This window comes from Symsagittifera roscoffensis, chromosome 2 (genome assembly GCF_963678635.1).
Source record: "Symsagittifera roscoffensis chromosome 2, txSymRosc1.1, whole genome shotgun sequence".
Lineage (NCBI taxonomy): Eukaryota > Metazoa > Xenacoelomorpha > Acoela > Convolutidae > Symsagittifera > Symsagittifera roscoffensis.
Window position 1 is genome coordinate 34,350,348 of NC_087063.1, and position 18,164 is coordinate 34,368,511.

The 18,164-nt window shown below is 34.2% G+C and overlaps 1 protein-coding gene across 3 annotated transcripts in view; it reads left to right on the forward strand.

The window, feature by feature from the left end:
- LOC134839263 (uncharacterized) overlaps window positions 1-17,844 on the forward strand; it is a 49,135-nt gene extending 31,291 nt beyond the window's left edge. The window contains exons 1-2 of one of the 3 annotated variants that reach the window (XM_063854758.1): window positions 13,323-13,513; window positions 15,117-17,844. In XM_063854758.1, coding sequence (XP_063710828.1) covers window positions 15,317-17,812 — 2,496 coding nt within the window. In that variant the 5' untranslated portion in view covers window positions 13,323-13,513; window positions 15,117-15,316 and the 3' untranslated portion in view covers window positions 17,813-17,844. Of the gene's footprint in view, window positions 1-13,322; window positions 13,514-15,116 lie in introns of those variants that run through there. The other 2 variants (XM_063854760.1, XM_063854759.1) reach the window with 2 other exon arrangements.
- Window positions 17,845-18,164: the final 320 nt, after the last annotated feature.

Sequence of the window (18,164 nt, forward strand, 5' to 3'; positions counted from 1 at the left end):
TTCCATTCAAAATTATTTTGTTGTCTGAGTATATTATAGAATGGTCTTAAATATAATTGCATTTTATAAACGTATTTGCTTAAAAAATTCAACATTCCAAGGAATTCTTGGATTTTCGTTTTGTTTGTTGGTGGTTGAAGTTTTTGAATAGCATCAATGCGTGATTTTAATAGAGTGATTGTCTTTCTTTCTATATTATGTCCTAAAAATTTAACTCGTGTTAAAAAGAAGTGTGACTTATCGGGGCGGCCTTCAGATTTTCGTTCTGAAGTATTTTGTGATAGTGTTCTAAAACTTTAAACATTTCTTCTTTTGTCTGTGATTGCATAAAAACATCGTCTAAATAGGTGATTGCGTTTTTCTTGAGTAATAGTGGTCTAAAAATTTTGCTCATAAAAGCTGAAAATGCTGCTGGTCCTATGGATAGTCCATAGAATAGGCGGTTGAATTCATATTGTTGATTTCCAATAACAAATTGTGTTAAACGTCGCGATTGTTCATCTACTGGCATTTGATTGTATGCACTATTCATATCTGCGGTTGTAAAGTATTTTCCGTTTATTTTTGTTAAAATAACTTGTATTGGTTCAATAGGCCAATTGCATTTTGATTCGTCTATTAGTGAATTAAGATATCCAGCGTCTAAAACTATTTTTAATGATTCTCCTTTTGCTAAGATGATAACAGGGTTGATAAATGTGTTCTCCTTTTGGTTGTTCTTCTTTGTTTACCGGTGAGATAATTTTGTATTGCTCTAAAATATCGAGTAATCTGTTCACTTTATCGTGTAGATGAATTGGTACTTTACTTGCTCTTTGTTTTTTGAAAACTGCGTCAGGTTTTAACGGGAGATGTAGTGATGAACTGATTTTGCCAACATCAAATTTGGATGTTGCATAGACTGATGAATATTTTATTAGCTGTTTGGCTAACTTATCAAATTCGTCTTGTGTTATTTGTGAATGTTGGAAGTTAAACATTGTTAAAAATTTCTGTTGATCCTCTGTATAGTTATTTATGTTGAATGTAGGTTTGAAATATGAGGTTTTTGTGAAATAATCTGTATTTCTTTTTTCATTACTTATTATATTATTTATGGATAGTTTCTCGTTAAGAATTGTGGATTGACAAATATCTAATAATTGGAGTATATTATTTACGCGGTATGCTTTTTCATGCATTGGTGATATTGTAGCGTTGGTTTCGCAATATCCTAAAAGTCCTAAGGGTAATGTTACTTGATACGGTGTATTGTTGTATAAATGTAACGAAATGATGTCTGAATTCGTATTTTTCAAATATTTTATGGATGAAATTGTGATTTTGAAAAACTTATGGATAGGTTTGAAAACAAAGTCTAAGACAAAAAAAAGACATAAAGAGTTGTTGTTTATTTTGATTATTATCATATTGGTGAACTTGTTTTATTGAAAAATTATAGATGTTTCCTGATAGTGGTTTCAGGTGTTTCCGTTGTTGGTTATAAATTGGATAAAATTTTGAAAAGAATGGTGGTTGTTTATTTAATCTTTGAAAAAATGTTAGAGCTGTGTTTTTTGTTTTTGTGTACTTATCTTTGATTAGTATTTTACTATTCAAGATGTTGATTGTTGGTATATTTTTAGAGATAAATGGTATTCCAATGATATTGTGTTTAATATCAGTGATATGAAATATTTGTTTAACTGGTTTGTTTAAAATTTTATTTTGCTCCATTGTTCTTGTGGGGAGAAAAAATAATTGAACTTTTCCATAGTTCACTAATGTTGATCCTTGTGCTGTTGCTAGTTTACTGGAGGTTGCAAGAGGCATTAAGTTTGGGTGTAATGTTTTGATTTCATTCCATGTGGGAATGTTAATTATGTTTGATTCTGCTCCTGAATCAATTAAAAAATCAATTTCAAGATCTGGTGGTTGAAATTCTTTGTTTCTTGGACTTTCTAAAAGAAATGGTATTGTCCAAATTTTTTCTTTGGGTTGTTCTTTTTGTACATTTTGGTAGATGTGATTTGTATTCAAGCATTTTGTTTTGTCATTTTCATTGGGTTTATTTACAGTGTTAATTTCGTTAGTTTCTTGTGCCATTTGTGTAGTATGGATGGGTTCAATATAATAATTGTGAAGGAGTTCTAATTGATTTTCATATATATGTGATGAAAAAGGTTGTTCATATATAATAGGTTCGTAGTCGTTTTTGACTGTTATCATATTTATGGAGATAGTGTTTTCTGTATCACTTTCTGTGTCTGATGATCCACAGTTTATTTGATTTAGTTGTAGTTCGTTATTTCCTGTGTCGTCAATACCTGGGGGGTCTGATGTTGTTTCTTCATTTGATTGTACTTGATTAATTTGTCTTTGATGTTTGGGTGTGCTACTTCTGTAGCGGTGTTTAGAATTATTATAATGGTTTTGTTTCTATGTGGTGATTGAGAATAATTTCTATATCGATTATTATAACTTGAATGTCGATTTTGTGAATTGTTTCGTGATCTGTTTTGATAATTATCGTTTGATCTGTGATAGTTTGATCTGTTATATGAATTATTTCTTGATCGATTGTTCGGGTAATTCTGGTTTCGGTTGTTCGAATAACTTCTATTTCGATTATTTGAATAGTTTCTATTTCTATTATATGATGAGTTTCGTGATTGATTGTTTGGATAGTATTTATTTCTTATGTTTGATTGGGAATTAGATCTAGAAACAAATTGTGTTGTATTTGAATTTGATCTGGAGTAGTTATTTCGACTATTTGGTCGATTATAATGATTTTGTGAAGAATTTTGTGTATTTCTTCGTTCTGGTGATCTTCCTCTATAACTTGAGTTATAGGGTGATTGATTTCTCGTGTAATTGGTATTGTTCGGAAGTCGTTTTCCTGAACTGTTGTTGCTGTATACATTTTTGTTTGGTAGATTTTGATCTTTCTTCATGTATTGATAGAATGATTTATTTGGTTCTTTATATTTTTGAGGTTTGTTTTGGTTATCCTGTTGTTTTTGTCTACATTCAGAAATACTATGTCCGTATCGTCGGCAATAATTACACCATTTTTTGAAAGATGGTTTGCCTTTAAAGTTTGGGTGTTTTTCATAAATATTTAGTATTTCAGTCATTTTTTCAACGAGGTCTGTATCTGATTCCTCTATGTTGTTGATATTTGTGGTATTTGTTTCGATTCGAATAACATATTGTAATTTCAGATTTTCTGTTTCTTCAAGTTTCATTGTGATTTCCGCTTGCTCTAGTTTGTCTACTAGTTTTCGAAAATCTAGATTGGGCTCTCGAATTGAGGAAGGATGGGATGCTCAATTTTTTATTGCTATTTTTCTTAATTGAGGTGTTAAGGTCATCATTAAAATTTCTGTCATTTTTGTGTTTTTGTAGTCATGTGTATTTAATGAATATGCTTTTCGAACTAGTGTTTCGATACGTACTGCTAATTGTTTGATGGTTTCATTTGGTAATCTGCGAATTTCATTACATAAAACTCTTTGGTGTTGTTTATTTCTTTCGGAGTCAAACATTTTTGAAAATTCTTGTGTAAATCTTTTCCAATTTGATTTTATTTCTATAGGTAATACTGAAAACCATTTTTGGGCTGCGCCTTCTAAGGTTGTTTGTATCAACGCTGTGCGTCGATGTATCCAATTTTGATGTAGTGGTGTATTAATTGGTTCAGGTCCTATATTTAAAATTAAATTTGCTGTTACTGCGTTTAAATAATCTTCTACAGAATATTCAGGGTCTGTTCCTGTGAATACCATTAGTGGTTTATTTGATGTTATTGATGATCCACCCATAAGGTATGGATTCATTGTCATTTGTAGTGATTCTGCGGCATTTGGCATTTGTGAAAAATTTGAAAGTTGATTTTTTGTTATTTCGTGTTGTTGAAGGTAATATGGGAGTGGTATTTCATTTTGCATTTGAGTTGGTTGATACGAGTGTGTGACCATTGGGTTCTGTGGCTGAATTGGTTGAAAAGATTGTGTATTAGTTGGGTTTTGCATTTGTAGTGGTTGTTGATTTTGTGTATCTGTTGGATGTGGAGAAAAAATTCTATGATATCTATATGGTTTTTGCACTCCTTGTCCGCGATATTCTTGAGTATACGGTGCAAATATATCTGGTTGTAAATAATCATCATCAGAGGATAAGTAATCCGTATGATGAGGTGCTTGCTTTTTTTTTTTTATTTTGCTGAAAGAATGGGTAATTTTCACTACGATCCTGTGGAGGATGTGAATTAGTTTGAAAATTTACTGAGTTGGTTGTTGTCATTGGGTTATCCCAATATCAAGATCTTATCTGATTATTATTATTTTTTCGTGGGGGATAGTTTGTTTTTGATGAATGTGCGTAATTATAATTGTGTTCCGCAAACGTGTTTCTTGTGAACGTTCTGCGTGTTTTTGACGGTACTGTCATAGGTCTATATGTTTGATAATCCATTTGTGAATATTTTGGAGCAACCGAAGGTTTAACGGTTGATTGTAAGGTTACTTGTGCTAGTGAAGTTTTTGTATTTTTTGGTGTTGTTAAATTTGGACGTATCGGTGAAATAATTTGTTGTGTAGTTGTTGTTGTTTGGACGATTTCTTCATTTATGAAGTGTGATGGTGTTTGAATATCTTGTTGTGTAAGATTCCTAGTTCCATTAAGGTTTTCATTGTGTATGACGGTCGAATTTAAACTGTTATTTCGCGTATCAGGTAAAAATGTATTGTAGTTTAATGGTGTTGCATCAAACTACAATGGTACTACTCTTACATAATGGTACTACTCTTACATAATCTCTTGTATAAGATATTGTACTTATTGCTTGACTTGAGATTGATTGTGGGATATTTATAAATGCATAATGAGACCATTCGGGGTCCCAAACGTAGTCTGACTGTTCTGTGATGGCGGTATCATCGTTTGAATTTTGAGGTCTGAAATTTTTTCTTGCTTGCGAAATTAAATCTATATTATGTGTAAAATAATCTATTATAAACCATGCCAAAATTTTTTGTAAGTCATGTTTTGTGTGTTGTGAAACTTCGTCTTTAGTGAAGTTTTCTTTAATTATATGTAGGAAAGTTGAAAATAGTGTGATTTCATGTGGTACTTTTGTATGTTTGGATGTCTCAGTCGGTGAGATATTTGGAATTTCTGTTTTTTCTAATATTGAAATATAACTATATATTATTGCAAAAACTTCGTTAGTAAATATGGAGTTTGCTCTGTGTGAATGATGATATTGTATGCTTTTATAGAGTAATTTCGGATAGGGTACACCGTCTGCTCGTCACGCTATCTTATTTTCGGCCGGATAGATTCGTGCAACTTCTTAGTCTAATACCGATCCTAATCTTACTCTTATACTATCTAGTCTCAGGTTGTTTAACTAGTCTCTGCTATGCTCAATAGATCTAGGGTATACTGGTTTATTGCGGCTGCTGAAGTTCTCTTGGAGAGGCAACTAGTTTCTAAGTTAAATTCAAATCTCTCTGGTGCTGAAATTACAAGTAATTTCAGCACTTACAAATAAGTGGGTTGTTAGTTAGATGGATCATGATTGGTTAAATTTAAATACTTTACAGTGGTAAAATATCTAATTTATCCAATCATAAAATATAGTTTAGATCAGGTTCCAAAATATTGAGTCCTATGAAATTAGTAGGACCTATTCGTTTAGCTAGCCTCAGCTCAATTTGGAACGATTCTGTTGTGCAGGATAATTCGCCGCGCATGAGGAATTCGTGTTGCGCTCTCAGCATCATTAATAAATTCTTTACAGCGCATAATTTAGTCCAGAACAAGGCAAATTTTTCAAAACACCCAGAACTGCACAAAAATTGATCGGAGATGATATATTTTTTCACATTTGAACTCAGGAAATTGATATTTTCAATGGCGTAATAAAAAAATGTGTTGAAAATTTTTATTCCGATTTGGTGAAAATTGACTCAATAAAACAACCACACCGAGCATAAATAGTCCGTTTTCTTCGAAAGTCGGAACAATAATGCGCATCTTTCAGATTAGTTCAGTCACTCTATTTTCTCATAAATAGTCAGTGAACTGCAAAAAATAGCTATCTATTTTTAATCCGGGGTCTGCTTGTGAGATAATAAAATGAAATCTGATCTTCAGCTCCTCGGAAAAGTAAAATATGCATATAGCTTAAATGCACTGCTTTAGCAGACCGGCATTTTCAGCAGACCAGTTTAGCGGGGGCCAATAATTTAGCAGACCGATTTTTTAGCATAAATATTGAAAGTTGAGCCTTTTCACAGACCAACGTAAAACAACAATGCATAATTAATCAATATACGTAAAAAGACGCTCAGTCTTGGGTCAAGCTACCCTAATTAAACAAACTATCTTACGATGATTCAACGATACTATCAACTTCAAAAACGAAAGAGTGTAGATTATTTGGCGGCAAATCACTGATTTACGCGCACAAGGCAATCGTGCCGAATGATAGCGCAGCGGCGCAAGCGATTGCTTCTTGCCAATCCTGTCTTTAAAGAAGTTTTCCGACTTGCCAATTGATCTGAGTCTGTTAAAAGGTTGGGTTGCTAAAAACCGGTCTGCTAATTTCCCCAGCACCGGTTTAGCAAACCTCAGCTCATTTAACAGGTCAGAACGCTGACATCAAATGCGGCATAGGAATGTAGAGATTGCTTGGTCCACTGCACTTACATTCGACACAAAAAGAACTATGGGCGTAATTTAGTGCTTGGTAAGCAGTTTGTTTTGGTTAGAGTTTTGTTGACAAAAAGCGAGATAATTGGTATAATTAAATTAGCTCAACTCCAAAAAATATCTTCTAACTTTGGTCAATCCGTTTATTGGTCAATCAGCTGTTTGGTCATTCCACCCTGCTTTGAAACAAACGTTTGCTAAAAGAGTTGATTTGCAATTTTTATACTTAAAAAGTAGGCTGCTGAAAAACCGATCCCCTTGTCTGCTGTTCTATTAACCAATGGAACAGCAGACAATCTCAACCTTACAATCTCCCCTACTTAGTGACCCGGAGAAAGCCCTCTCCAAGCATGTATTAATTCTGAAAACTTTTTCTGTATAAAATATGCATTTCATACAAACTTGCAAATACAATTGGTTTTTGCATTTTTTCTGCGGGATTGCGTTTTAGGCTCTTGTTAACTATCCCCCCTTTTGGATCTTGTTGGCTATTTCCCCCTATATATGTATTATTTTTGATAACCATTTTTCTGTATAAAATATGCCTTTCAAAAATGTCAAAACTTAGTTGGGTTTTCATTTATGTACATTCGTCTTTGTATTACTCACTATTTGTATCATATCGACATAAAAATTTTAATTAAAAAATTTTTCCGAGAATCGTTTCGAGCTATTGAAAAATTGGCAGCCAAATTTAAATTTCTGAAAATCGAAGTAGGGGGAAATAAATAACAAGATCCCTTTTTATGCTATTAATCACACAAATTAATGTTTCAATTCTGTTTTAGTTGGTAATACGGTTAGTATTGAACAAATCTAAACTCAAAGGCTAAACTCAAATTTAGCGTTTGAAAAATCCATATTTCCTACCCCTCTCAAATCGAATTGGGAAATTGTACTGTTGATCCAACAAATGATTCCACATTTCTCAGAAATACAAAATAGGCATATATGCACTACTCTACTTGGTATTCTTTTATAATACTAACAAAAATTTCCCTATTTCTCAGAAAAACAATAGGGAAATTGCAATTTTTAGTATTATAAAATACGCATATCAAATACGCCTCATATGGAATAAATTAGCCCTACATTGCGAAGTATAGGACGTCAAGCAGACGGGATTTCAGGCCAATCGGCAAAAACAGAGACTTCAGGCTGAAAAATGAAAACTTTTTAAGTGAAAAACCATGTGCTCAAAACGCAACAATAAATGAAGCTTTTCTTAGATTATAGATTATGCATTTCAAAAACTGATCTATTTAAGGAAATGAAAAAGTCACAGTTAAATTTTAGTAAAACACAACAATTCTAATGGACACGATTTTAGCTATAGTGGTCAAAACAGTGTGTATATAGTCATATTGGCAACATTTTCTTGCAATTGAAAAGTTTATAGTTCGAACTGAAGTCTTTTCGACTTGAAGTCCCGTCGGATTTGTCACAGACCCAAAATTGGGAAATTACAGACAAAATTTATCATTTTGAACTTTCACCTGAAGTCCCTTCTAGTATATCTGCACTTGTACTTTTACGCAAATTACATGTATCTGACCTCGCCGCTCAATGTTGCTTTGCCCCCAGTGTAAATTTATCTATTTTGTTTCAAGCCCTTAGAATATATAGAGATTGGCTATGGTGGAAACCCTTTTACTGTAAGTACGGAATGCGCGAAAATAAAAAACAGCCTATCAGATTTCAGTTATCTAAAACTTGAAAAGAAAGTAAACATTTCCAGAGACTGAATATTGATATTGGCCAAATAAAAAAACGGCAGAAATATGCAAAATTTTCAAGTTGTCCTTGACCGCCAGGAAATCAAAACAAATTTTACATTTCAAGGGTTTCGTTATGGAAGAAGCAAAATATTGCTTCATTTAATTCATTTTAATTGAACAGTAATTGCTCCTTTTTAAAAATTGACTTTCGGCTATTTTTGTTTTCGGTCCTTCGCTCACGAGTTTTTTTTTCGTCATTCGGTCCTTCGCGCTTGAGAATAGCCCCCATTGATAGCCTCACAATTTCTCATAGAGCATTTGGAAGTTAGACGACCGTAAAAAACGAAATTTAGACGATAACTCTATGTGAATTTAAACGTTAAGTACTGGGCCAACAAATCTGTTTGTTCAGATTAAAGTTACACAAAATTTAAAAAAGTATATGATCACAGAATTGATCAAAGTTTTGAAGTTTGGCTATAATTTTTAGAATTTAATTGTATGACGTGAAATCGAAAAAGTAAGTTTCAATTCTTAAAAGCCTAACCTATACAATTGTGACATTAATAGTTTGATTAGTGGTTGGACAATCAGTATTTATTCAACCAATTTTTAAAAAGTCAGTAAACAAATTTCACGCATTTGCACGCAAGTTATTGTCTAAATTGCGTTATTTTGTAATCGTCCAATTTGCTTGCCGCCGGGGTTGACCTCCATAAACCAAAAATGCTTATCTTATATTTCCTTACACCGAAAATGTTAGTAGTGTTAGTTTTTCTAAATGGTGAATTGAAAAATGTTTCGTAAACGTTACTTATAATTTGAAAATTATGAGTTAGGACCGATGTGGTATAACTCATAGAGTAATTTCGGATAGGGTACACCGTCTGCTCGTCACGCTATCTTATTTTCGGCCGGATAGATTCGTGCAACTTCTTAGTCTAATACCGATCCTAATCTTACTCTTATACTTTCTAGTCTCAGGGTGTTTAACTAGTCTCTGCTAGGCTCAATAGATCTAGGGTATACTGGTTTGTTGCGGCTGCTGAAGTTCTCTTGGAGAGACAACTAATTTCTAAGTTAAATTCAAATCTCTCTGGTGCTGAAATTACAAGTAATTTCAGCACTTACAAATAAGTGGGTTGTTAGTTAGATGGATCATTATTGGTTAATATTAAATACTTTACAGTGGTAAAATATCTAATTTATCCAATCATTAAATATAGTTTAGATCAGGTTCCAAAAGGTCGAACAATTTTTTCAAACAATTACTAGTTCTCAATTGGCAAGTTTTATTGGAAAAAATTTTCACCAACAGCGGATTGATCGTTTTCCTCTTTAGAGAGTAGTTAATTTTTAGTTAAAAAGCGCATAGATTTTAAATTTAAGTCTCAAAACATTTTCCAATATGCAGCAAATAACTTGAAAACTTGAAACCGTTGAACTGAATTCGACCAACTCTTTTGATTTTATCAATGCAGATGCAATCTTTTCTAAAAAAGCTCAACATAATGTATGGCATGACCAGTGGCGTGCGCATGCTTTTTAGGGTGGTGGTTTGATCGAACAGTTTTTTCTTCAAATTGATTTTACGAAAAGAATTAAAATTTTGCCAAAAACATTGGGAATAAAAATTGAAATATGGGTCTTTTTATTTAGGGTTGAAGAGAAAAGTATATCGATTCCGAAGAATGATTTTTTACTTTATCGTGGCTAGTCTAAGCTAAGGTGTTAACTTACTTAATCTTACATAGGGGTAGTGATTGTGTTCAAGGGTTGGAGAGTAGTAAATCGATCCACAAGGTCCAGGTATAATTAGAACGCAAGTAGTTCGTTAGATACTATTTTAAACTTACTAAGTCTAAGATCTATCCTGGGTCTGGTAAGAGGAGGGTTCAAGTGAAGGATGAATAACCGAAGTTCTTCACTGTTTATCCTAATTTTGAATGGTTAGTTTTGTTTAAAAATTTCTATTAGTCTTGGTTTTTTTGGAAGGGTTGGATAGTGAATCGACGTTTGAGGTCGTTAGACACTTGTTAAGTGGGTGGGGGAGAACAAAATTGTTCTTTTTGATCCAAGGATAGGCCTTGATGATCAGGTTTTAAATTTAATGATCTAATTTTTAAAAGTAAGTGAAGATAAGTTTAATTTGGTGTAAATTTATTTTAAAAAAGATTTAGTTTTTTGAGGATATTAGTGAGCTTATGATTGCTGTTTTGTTTAGGTGATGAAGCTGGGACAACAGATGATTTTATGATTACTAACAATTTATTGTGATGCTACTCATTTTTATTTTCATTTTCAATAAATATTTTTCAAACATGTTTTATATAAGGCTGCAGAAATTAAGAAAACGATCTGAGATCTTTTTATCAATCGTTATTGTATTTTAATAATTTTGTTTAGCGCCTGAAATGATCATGAAGATTGACTTCAAAATTTTATGTTTGCAAATGAAAATCTAAATTCATTGCTAATAAGATTCTAAATATAAAAGTTTGTGTTGGCTTTTGCCGTACAATCATAAAACTATTTGGTAAGTTTCTACTTTGTCGTATGTCGTCTCTTGTTCGAGGTCTTCTTCCAATTCCGGGTAGTTCTGTTATCGTTCGGAATATCGGCTCTGATCTATTGAGTCGTAGAGACATTTCGATTAAATTATTATCGTATAACATTTTGAAAATGTTTTGTCTAAATTCTAATCTATTTTTGGTTAAATCTAAGCTATTAAGATCTTATTCGAGACTTATAGTCGCACCAGATGAGTTATGACCGATTTGGTTAACTCATAGAGTAATCTCGGATAGGGTACACCGTCTGCTCGTCACGCTATCTTATTTTCGGCCGGATAGATTCGTGCAACTTCTTAGTCTAATACCGATCCTAATCTTACTTTTATACTTTCTAGTCTCAGGGTGTTTAACTAGTTTCTGCTAGGCTCAATAGATCTAGGGTATACTGGTTTGTTGCGGTTGCTGAAGTTCTCTTGGAGAGACAACTAATTTCTAAGTTAAATTCAAATCTCTCTGGTGCTGAAATTACAAGTAATTTCAGCACTTACAAATAAGTGGGTTGTTAGTTAGATGGATCATGATTGGTTAATATTAAATACTTTACAGTGGTAAAATATCTAATTTATCCAATCATAAAATGTAGTTTAGATCAGGTTCCACTATCAACTTCAAAAAAGAAAGAGTGTAGATTATTTGGCGGCAAATCACTGATTTACGCGCACAAAGCACTCGTGCCGAATGATAGCGCAGCGGCGCAAGCGATTGCTTCTTGCCAGTACTGTCTTTAAAGAAGTTTTCCGACTTGCCAATTGATCTGAGTCTGTTAAAAGGTTGGGTTGCTAAAAACCGGTCTGCTAATGTCCCCAGCACCGGTTTAGCAAACCTCAGCTCATTTAACAGGTCAGAACGCTGACATCAAATGCGGCATAGGAATGTAGAGATTGCTTGGTCCACTGCACTTACATTCGACACAAAAAGAACTATGGGCGTAATTTAGTGATTGGTAAGCAGTTTGTTTTGGTTAGAGTTTTGTTGACAAAAAGCGAGATAATTGGTATAATTAAATTAGCTCAACTCCAAAAAATATCTTCTAACTTTTATCAATCCGTTTATTGGTCAATCAGCTGTTTGGTCCTTCCACCCTGCTTTGAAACAAAAGATTGCTAAAAGAGTTGATTTGCAATTTTTATACTAAAAAAGTAGGCTGCTGAAAAACCGATCCCCTTGTCTGCTGTTCTATAGCCAATGGAACAGCAGACAATCTCAACCTTACAATCTCCCCTACTTAGTGACCCGTAGAAAGCCCTCTCCAAGCATGTATTAATTCTGAAAACTATTTCTGTATAAAATATGCATTTCATACAAACTTGCAAATACAATTGGCTTGTGCATTTTTTCTGCGGGATTGCGTTTTTAGGCCCCTGTTAACTATCCCCCCTTTTGGATCTTGTTGACTATTTCCCCCTATGCATGTATTATTTTTGACAACCATTTTTCTGTATAAAATATGCCTTTCAAAAATGTCAAAAGTTAGTTGGGGTTTCATTTATGTACATTCGTCTTTGTATTACTCACTATTTATATCATATCGACATAAAATTTTTAATTAAATAAATTTACCGAAAATCGTTTCGAGCTATTGAAAAATTGGCAGCCAGATTTAAATTTCTGAAAATCGAAATAGGGGGAAATAAATAACAAGATCCCTTTTTATGCTATTAATCACACAAATTAATGTTTCAATTCTGTTTTAGTTGGTAATACGGTTAGTATTGAACAAATCTAAACTCAAAGGCTAAACTCAAATTTAGCGTTTGAAAAATCCATTTTTCCTACCCCTCACAAATCGAATTGGGAAATCCAATAAATGATTCCACATTTCCCAGAAATACAAAATAGGCATATATGCACTACTCTACTTGGTATTCTATTATAATACTAACAAAAATTTCCCTATTTCTCAGAAAAACAAAATACGCATATCAAATACGCCTAATATGGAATAAATTAGCCCTAAATTTCGAAGTGTAGGACGTCAAGCAGACGGAATTTCAAGCCAATTGGCAAAAACAGAAACTTCAGGCTGAAAAATGAAAAATTTTTTAAGTGAAAAACCATTTGCTCAAAACGCAACAATAAATGAAGCTTTTCTTAGATTATAGATTATGCATTTCAAAAACTGATCTATTTAAGGAAATGAAAAAGTCACAGTGAAGTTTTAGTAAAACACAACAATTCTAATGGACAAGATTTTAGCAATAGTGGTCAAAACAGTGTGTACATAGTCATATTGGCAACATTTTCTTGCAATTGAAAAGTTTATAGTTTGAACTGAAGTCTTTTTGACTTGAAGTCCCGTCGGCTTTGTCGTAGACCCAAAATTGGGAAATTACAGATAAAATTTATCATTTTGAAATTTCACCTGAAGTCCCTTCTAGTATATGTGCACTTGTACTTTACGCAAATTACATGTATCTGACCTCGCCGTTCAATGTTGCTTTGCCCGCAGTGTAAATTTATCTATTTTGTTTTAAGCCCTTAGAATATATAGAGATTGGCTATGGTGGAAACCCTTTTACTGTAAGTACGGAATGCGCGAAAATAAAAAACAGCCTATGAGATTTCAGTTATCTAAAACTTGAAAAGAAAGTAAACATTTCCAGGGACTGAATATTGATATTGGCCAAATAAAAAAAACGGAAATATGCAACATTTTCAAATTGTCACTGACCGCCGCGAAATCAAAACAAATTTTACATTTCAAGGGTTTCGTTATGGAAGAAGCAAAATATTGCTTCATTTAATTCATTTTAATTGAACAGTAATTGCTCCTCTTTAAAAATTGACTTTCGGCTAATTTTGTTTTCGGTCCTTCGCCCACGAGTTTTTTTCGTCCATTCGCTCCTTCGCGCTTGAGAATAGCCCTCATGTATAGCCTCACCATTTCTCATAGAGCCTTTGGAAGTTAGACGACCGTAAAAAACGAAATTTAGACGATAACTCTATGTTAATTTAAACGTTAAGTACTGGGCCAACAAATCTGTTTGTTCAGATTAAAGTTACACAAAAATAAAAAAGTATATAATCACAGAACTGATCAAAGTTTAAAATACTTAATAGAATTTAATTGTATGACGTGAAATCAAAAAAGTAAGTTTAATTTCTTAAAAGCCTAACCTATACAATTGTGACAATAAAAGTTTGATTAGTGGTTGGACAATCAGTATTTATTCAACCAGTTTTTTTTAAAAGTCAGTAAACAATTTTCACGCATTTGCACGCAAGTTATTGTCTAAATTGCGTTATTTTGTGATCGTCCAATTTGCTTGTCGCCCGGGTTGACCTCCATAAACCGAAAATGCTTATCTTACATTTCCCCACACCGAAAACGCTTATCATACAATTGCCTACATCAAATGTATGGAAAAATGCTAATCATACAATTTTCATACAATTTTTTAAAAAAGTTTCCAAGTAAAGTTGAACTTGCCCCAAAAATTTTTTCGTTTTTTTTTTCAACCTCAAATCGAATTTTGTACTCAAACAAACATTTTCCAGTAAAAAAAATTTGCATGCAAATTTTAATTTTTAGTTTGCTTAACGTAGTCCACAATGCACAAAAATTAAAGTTTTTTCCGTTTCTCTGGATTTTTTTTTCAAACAAGCTAAAAACTCCTGTTTTTTTTTTCGTGTGGCATGTTTATATATGCCTTGATCAATGTTTGATAAGTTGAAAATTCACTTTTTAAAAAAATCATCTTTGAAAAATTTTGCCAAAATTTAAAAGTTTGATGCTTTCACTATATCGTTTGTGAAGTAATCACTATTACAATTCAGATCGTTTCCAATGCATTGTCAATGACAGACGATCAACCTTTTGGGAACTCTAGTGTTGAGTACACCATGGGTTTAGTCACTTGTGTTCGGTCACGAACACATCCCAAAAGATTTGAGAAAAAAATTTAGAAAAAATCAATTTTTTGGTTTATGAAAAAATGCTTGTCCTACACTTTTCATTTATGAAAAAATGCTTATCCTAGAATTTTTTAAAGAATTTTCTGAGTCTATGAAACTGTAGGAAATTGTAGGATAAGAATTTTTTCATGTATGGAAATTGTAGGACAAGCATTTTCTAAACCCCGTTCTCATAATTACAATTTATTCAATTGAAGCCTTTTCACAGATTAAATTATCTTCTTCATGTCCCAAAACGTCATTTGTCGTCTTAAGAGCTGTTGCCTGATTTGCCAACCACCTAGAAAATATATACACTATTTTAAGTAATTTTGTTGTCAGATTTCTTCCATAAAAACAGTTTGTGGCTCAGCCGATTCGTTATTCTTTTGCATAATTACTTCACAAAATTTATAAAACATCTCAATTATGGATAAAATTTACATTTATCTGGACGATGCCAAACATCCAAGGGCATTTAGGCAAACTGGGAACATTCTCGATCAGATTGCTCGCGAGTTTCAAAAAGTGCATCCGCCTCAGATCCTGTTTGACATAACGGAAGATGAAAATAATCCTGCGCAGATAGCCACAGAAACTAACCCATTGGTTCCTGGAAGATTTTACCGGTGGAAGACAGCCGAGGAAAAATGGCAGAATAAAGAGTTGGTTCAAAACGCCTTGTTTTGTTCACTTGCTTCTTACGAGGATAGACCCTTGAGTTACCTGATGGACAAAAGGAGATTTCACAGTGTAACTCTTTTGATAGCAGCGAATCTTTATTTCGGCAAACAAGTTGCGTCCCTTTTTATCTCAACTTCGGAAGGATTCGGCAAACAGAAAAAGACGCTAATTATTGCATTCAGAGGAACCAAAACCTTTGAAGACGTTGTCTCAGACTTCAAAATTGGGTTCAAGACCGATTCGACTTTCGTTGGCAAAATCCACGGTGGCTTTCTTCAGAGGATGCAATCTGTTTCCACTGAGAAAATCTTTCAGCTTGCCAAAATAAACGAGGTTGATGAGATCGTAACATGCGGCAGCTGCCTTGGAGGCGCTGTATCTTCTTTAGTCCACCTGAAGCTACTTTACGATCTTGAGAATAACGCCAGCGGCGATGATCCTGTTATAGATGCCGAGAACCTTGTCAACGTGACTTTTGCAGCTCCTATGATTGGCAATTACGAGTTGGCAAAACATGTTAATGAAAAGCAGTATGCAAGAAACATGTTTCATTTTTCGTTCGTGGGTGACATTGTTCCCGTTGTATTGTCAGTTGGGCATGTGTTTGAGGTTCTAAAGCAGAATGTTTCTTTTGGAGTCGTAGGTGCAAAAACTGCCATTTTTTCTCAGATTCGAAAAATCATACCTCTATTCAAGTTTTGTCTGGCAGTTGCTGCAAATGTACTCGAAAATCCAGTGGCAAAGAACATACAGGGAGCGTTGAAATCTCTGAATGCTCCGCCTTCGAGTTTGTATAATGCATACACTGAGCTCAACTACGTTCCAATTGGAAAATATTTGCTGATTCAGAAATTGGATCAGGGTGTCAGCATTGAACATCTGAAAAATAACCCTAAAATAGTAGAAAGAGTTCTGCAGTCGGCGACTGACTTGGTTGTCAAAGATTATCTGGGTTCATTGTCAAAGATTCGCGAATTCCACTCACTTGACAATTATCGAGACCTAATAAAGACTTATTTTGGTGGGTTCGCGTTATTCGGGAAAGCGCAGATTTGCATCGAAAAGAAGGACTGCAAAATGTTTCAAGACGAGAACGACCACATCTACAATTTTGAAAGCGTCTGCTCATTTACTTGCGGAGCTTTCTGCACAAACTCTCAACCTCTAAACCAGAAGGTTCAAGACATCGTGTTTTGTAAAACCTGCTACGAGGATCAGGGAACCATCGAGCACTTCTTCCATGTAACCTGCTCAAAGGATTTTCATCTCAATGAAAAGGAGAACCACGTTACTCGAAAATTCGATTGGGAAAATTTTACGGACAACCCAGATGAATGGAAACAAATCTTCCTTGATCCGGATCTGGAAAGGTATAAAATACCGTTTTGGAAGGTTGGGCAAGCTATCGCGAGCAACGCTGCTGTTCCTGCCCGACAAATTTTTCAAATTCGTAGCCATCCAGCTCTCATAAGTGGTCTTTTAAATATGACTTTGTCCTCGGCAAAGACAAATGCAATTGGTACAGCCGTTATGTTTGGCGTTAGCTTATCCTTTGACATCGCCCATTTTTTCCGCGGTAAAATCACAGCTAAGCAGTTAGTCGTGGCCACATTTGAGAGTTTCGCATCAAGTGTAGCTTCTGGAGGTGCGAGTATAGGAGCGTCTTCTGTTAGTGCTCTTGTAGGGAGCTTATTCGGGCCAGTTGGAACCATGCTGGGATATTTTGCAGGTGGGCTGATTGGAGGTATTGTAGGTTACTGGGCTGGTAAAATGGGTGCGAAGAAAATTGCGGACAAAATGGGCTGGTGCAAACTACCAGAAGACGAGCAGAAAGCAGATGTGATTGTGGACGCGCTAGTACTTCTAGAAGTACCTCTTCCGAATGGAAATGTGGAGGAAATAATAGAGGAAGACGTTATGAAATGCTTCAGAAGGAAAGCGCTCAGATATCATCCTGATAAATTGACCGCCGATGCATCTGAGAGGGAGAAATCGGAATGTAAGCTGTCCTGGTGTTTGATCTCGTTCTCAAGGAATACATTAGTAGCATATAGCAAAGACCCCCAATCCCTTTCAGGAAAAGTGGTGAAGCTTGTCAACAGAAATTGGAGGCGAAAAAAGGACCAAGTCGATATGCTGCGCATGAAGGAAAAGATAGAAGCACTTGGAAAAAAGCAGAAACCTGAGCTGGCGGTTGAAAAACCAAAATTTTGTCAAACATTCACACAAAAAACTGACTAATTTGATAAATTGCGTTTTTTGGCATTATGGATAGATAGTGAAGCAAAAGATGATTAATTAGTGTCCTATTTCAACCAGCAACTTACAAGGAACGATATATTTGGTTATTATTTTAACCAATCAGCTACCAAAAGAAATTTTGTAAGAGGCAGTGATGCAGCGTGCGGAAGGGGGACCGCTTCCCCTCAATTCTACTAGTTGCCACATTTTTCCAAGCCCCCCCTTTTGGTATAACTAAACGACATCCATTTTTGGCTGAGCAAACTCAAAAAATGTCTAAGAGCGCCTTCGACGCAATTTAACAAATTTTAAGGAGGGAGCGCCGAAAAAACGCGATTTTTCAAAAAGTGCC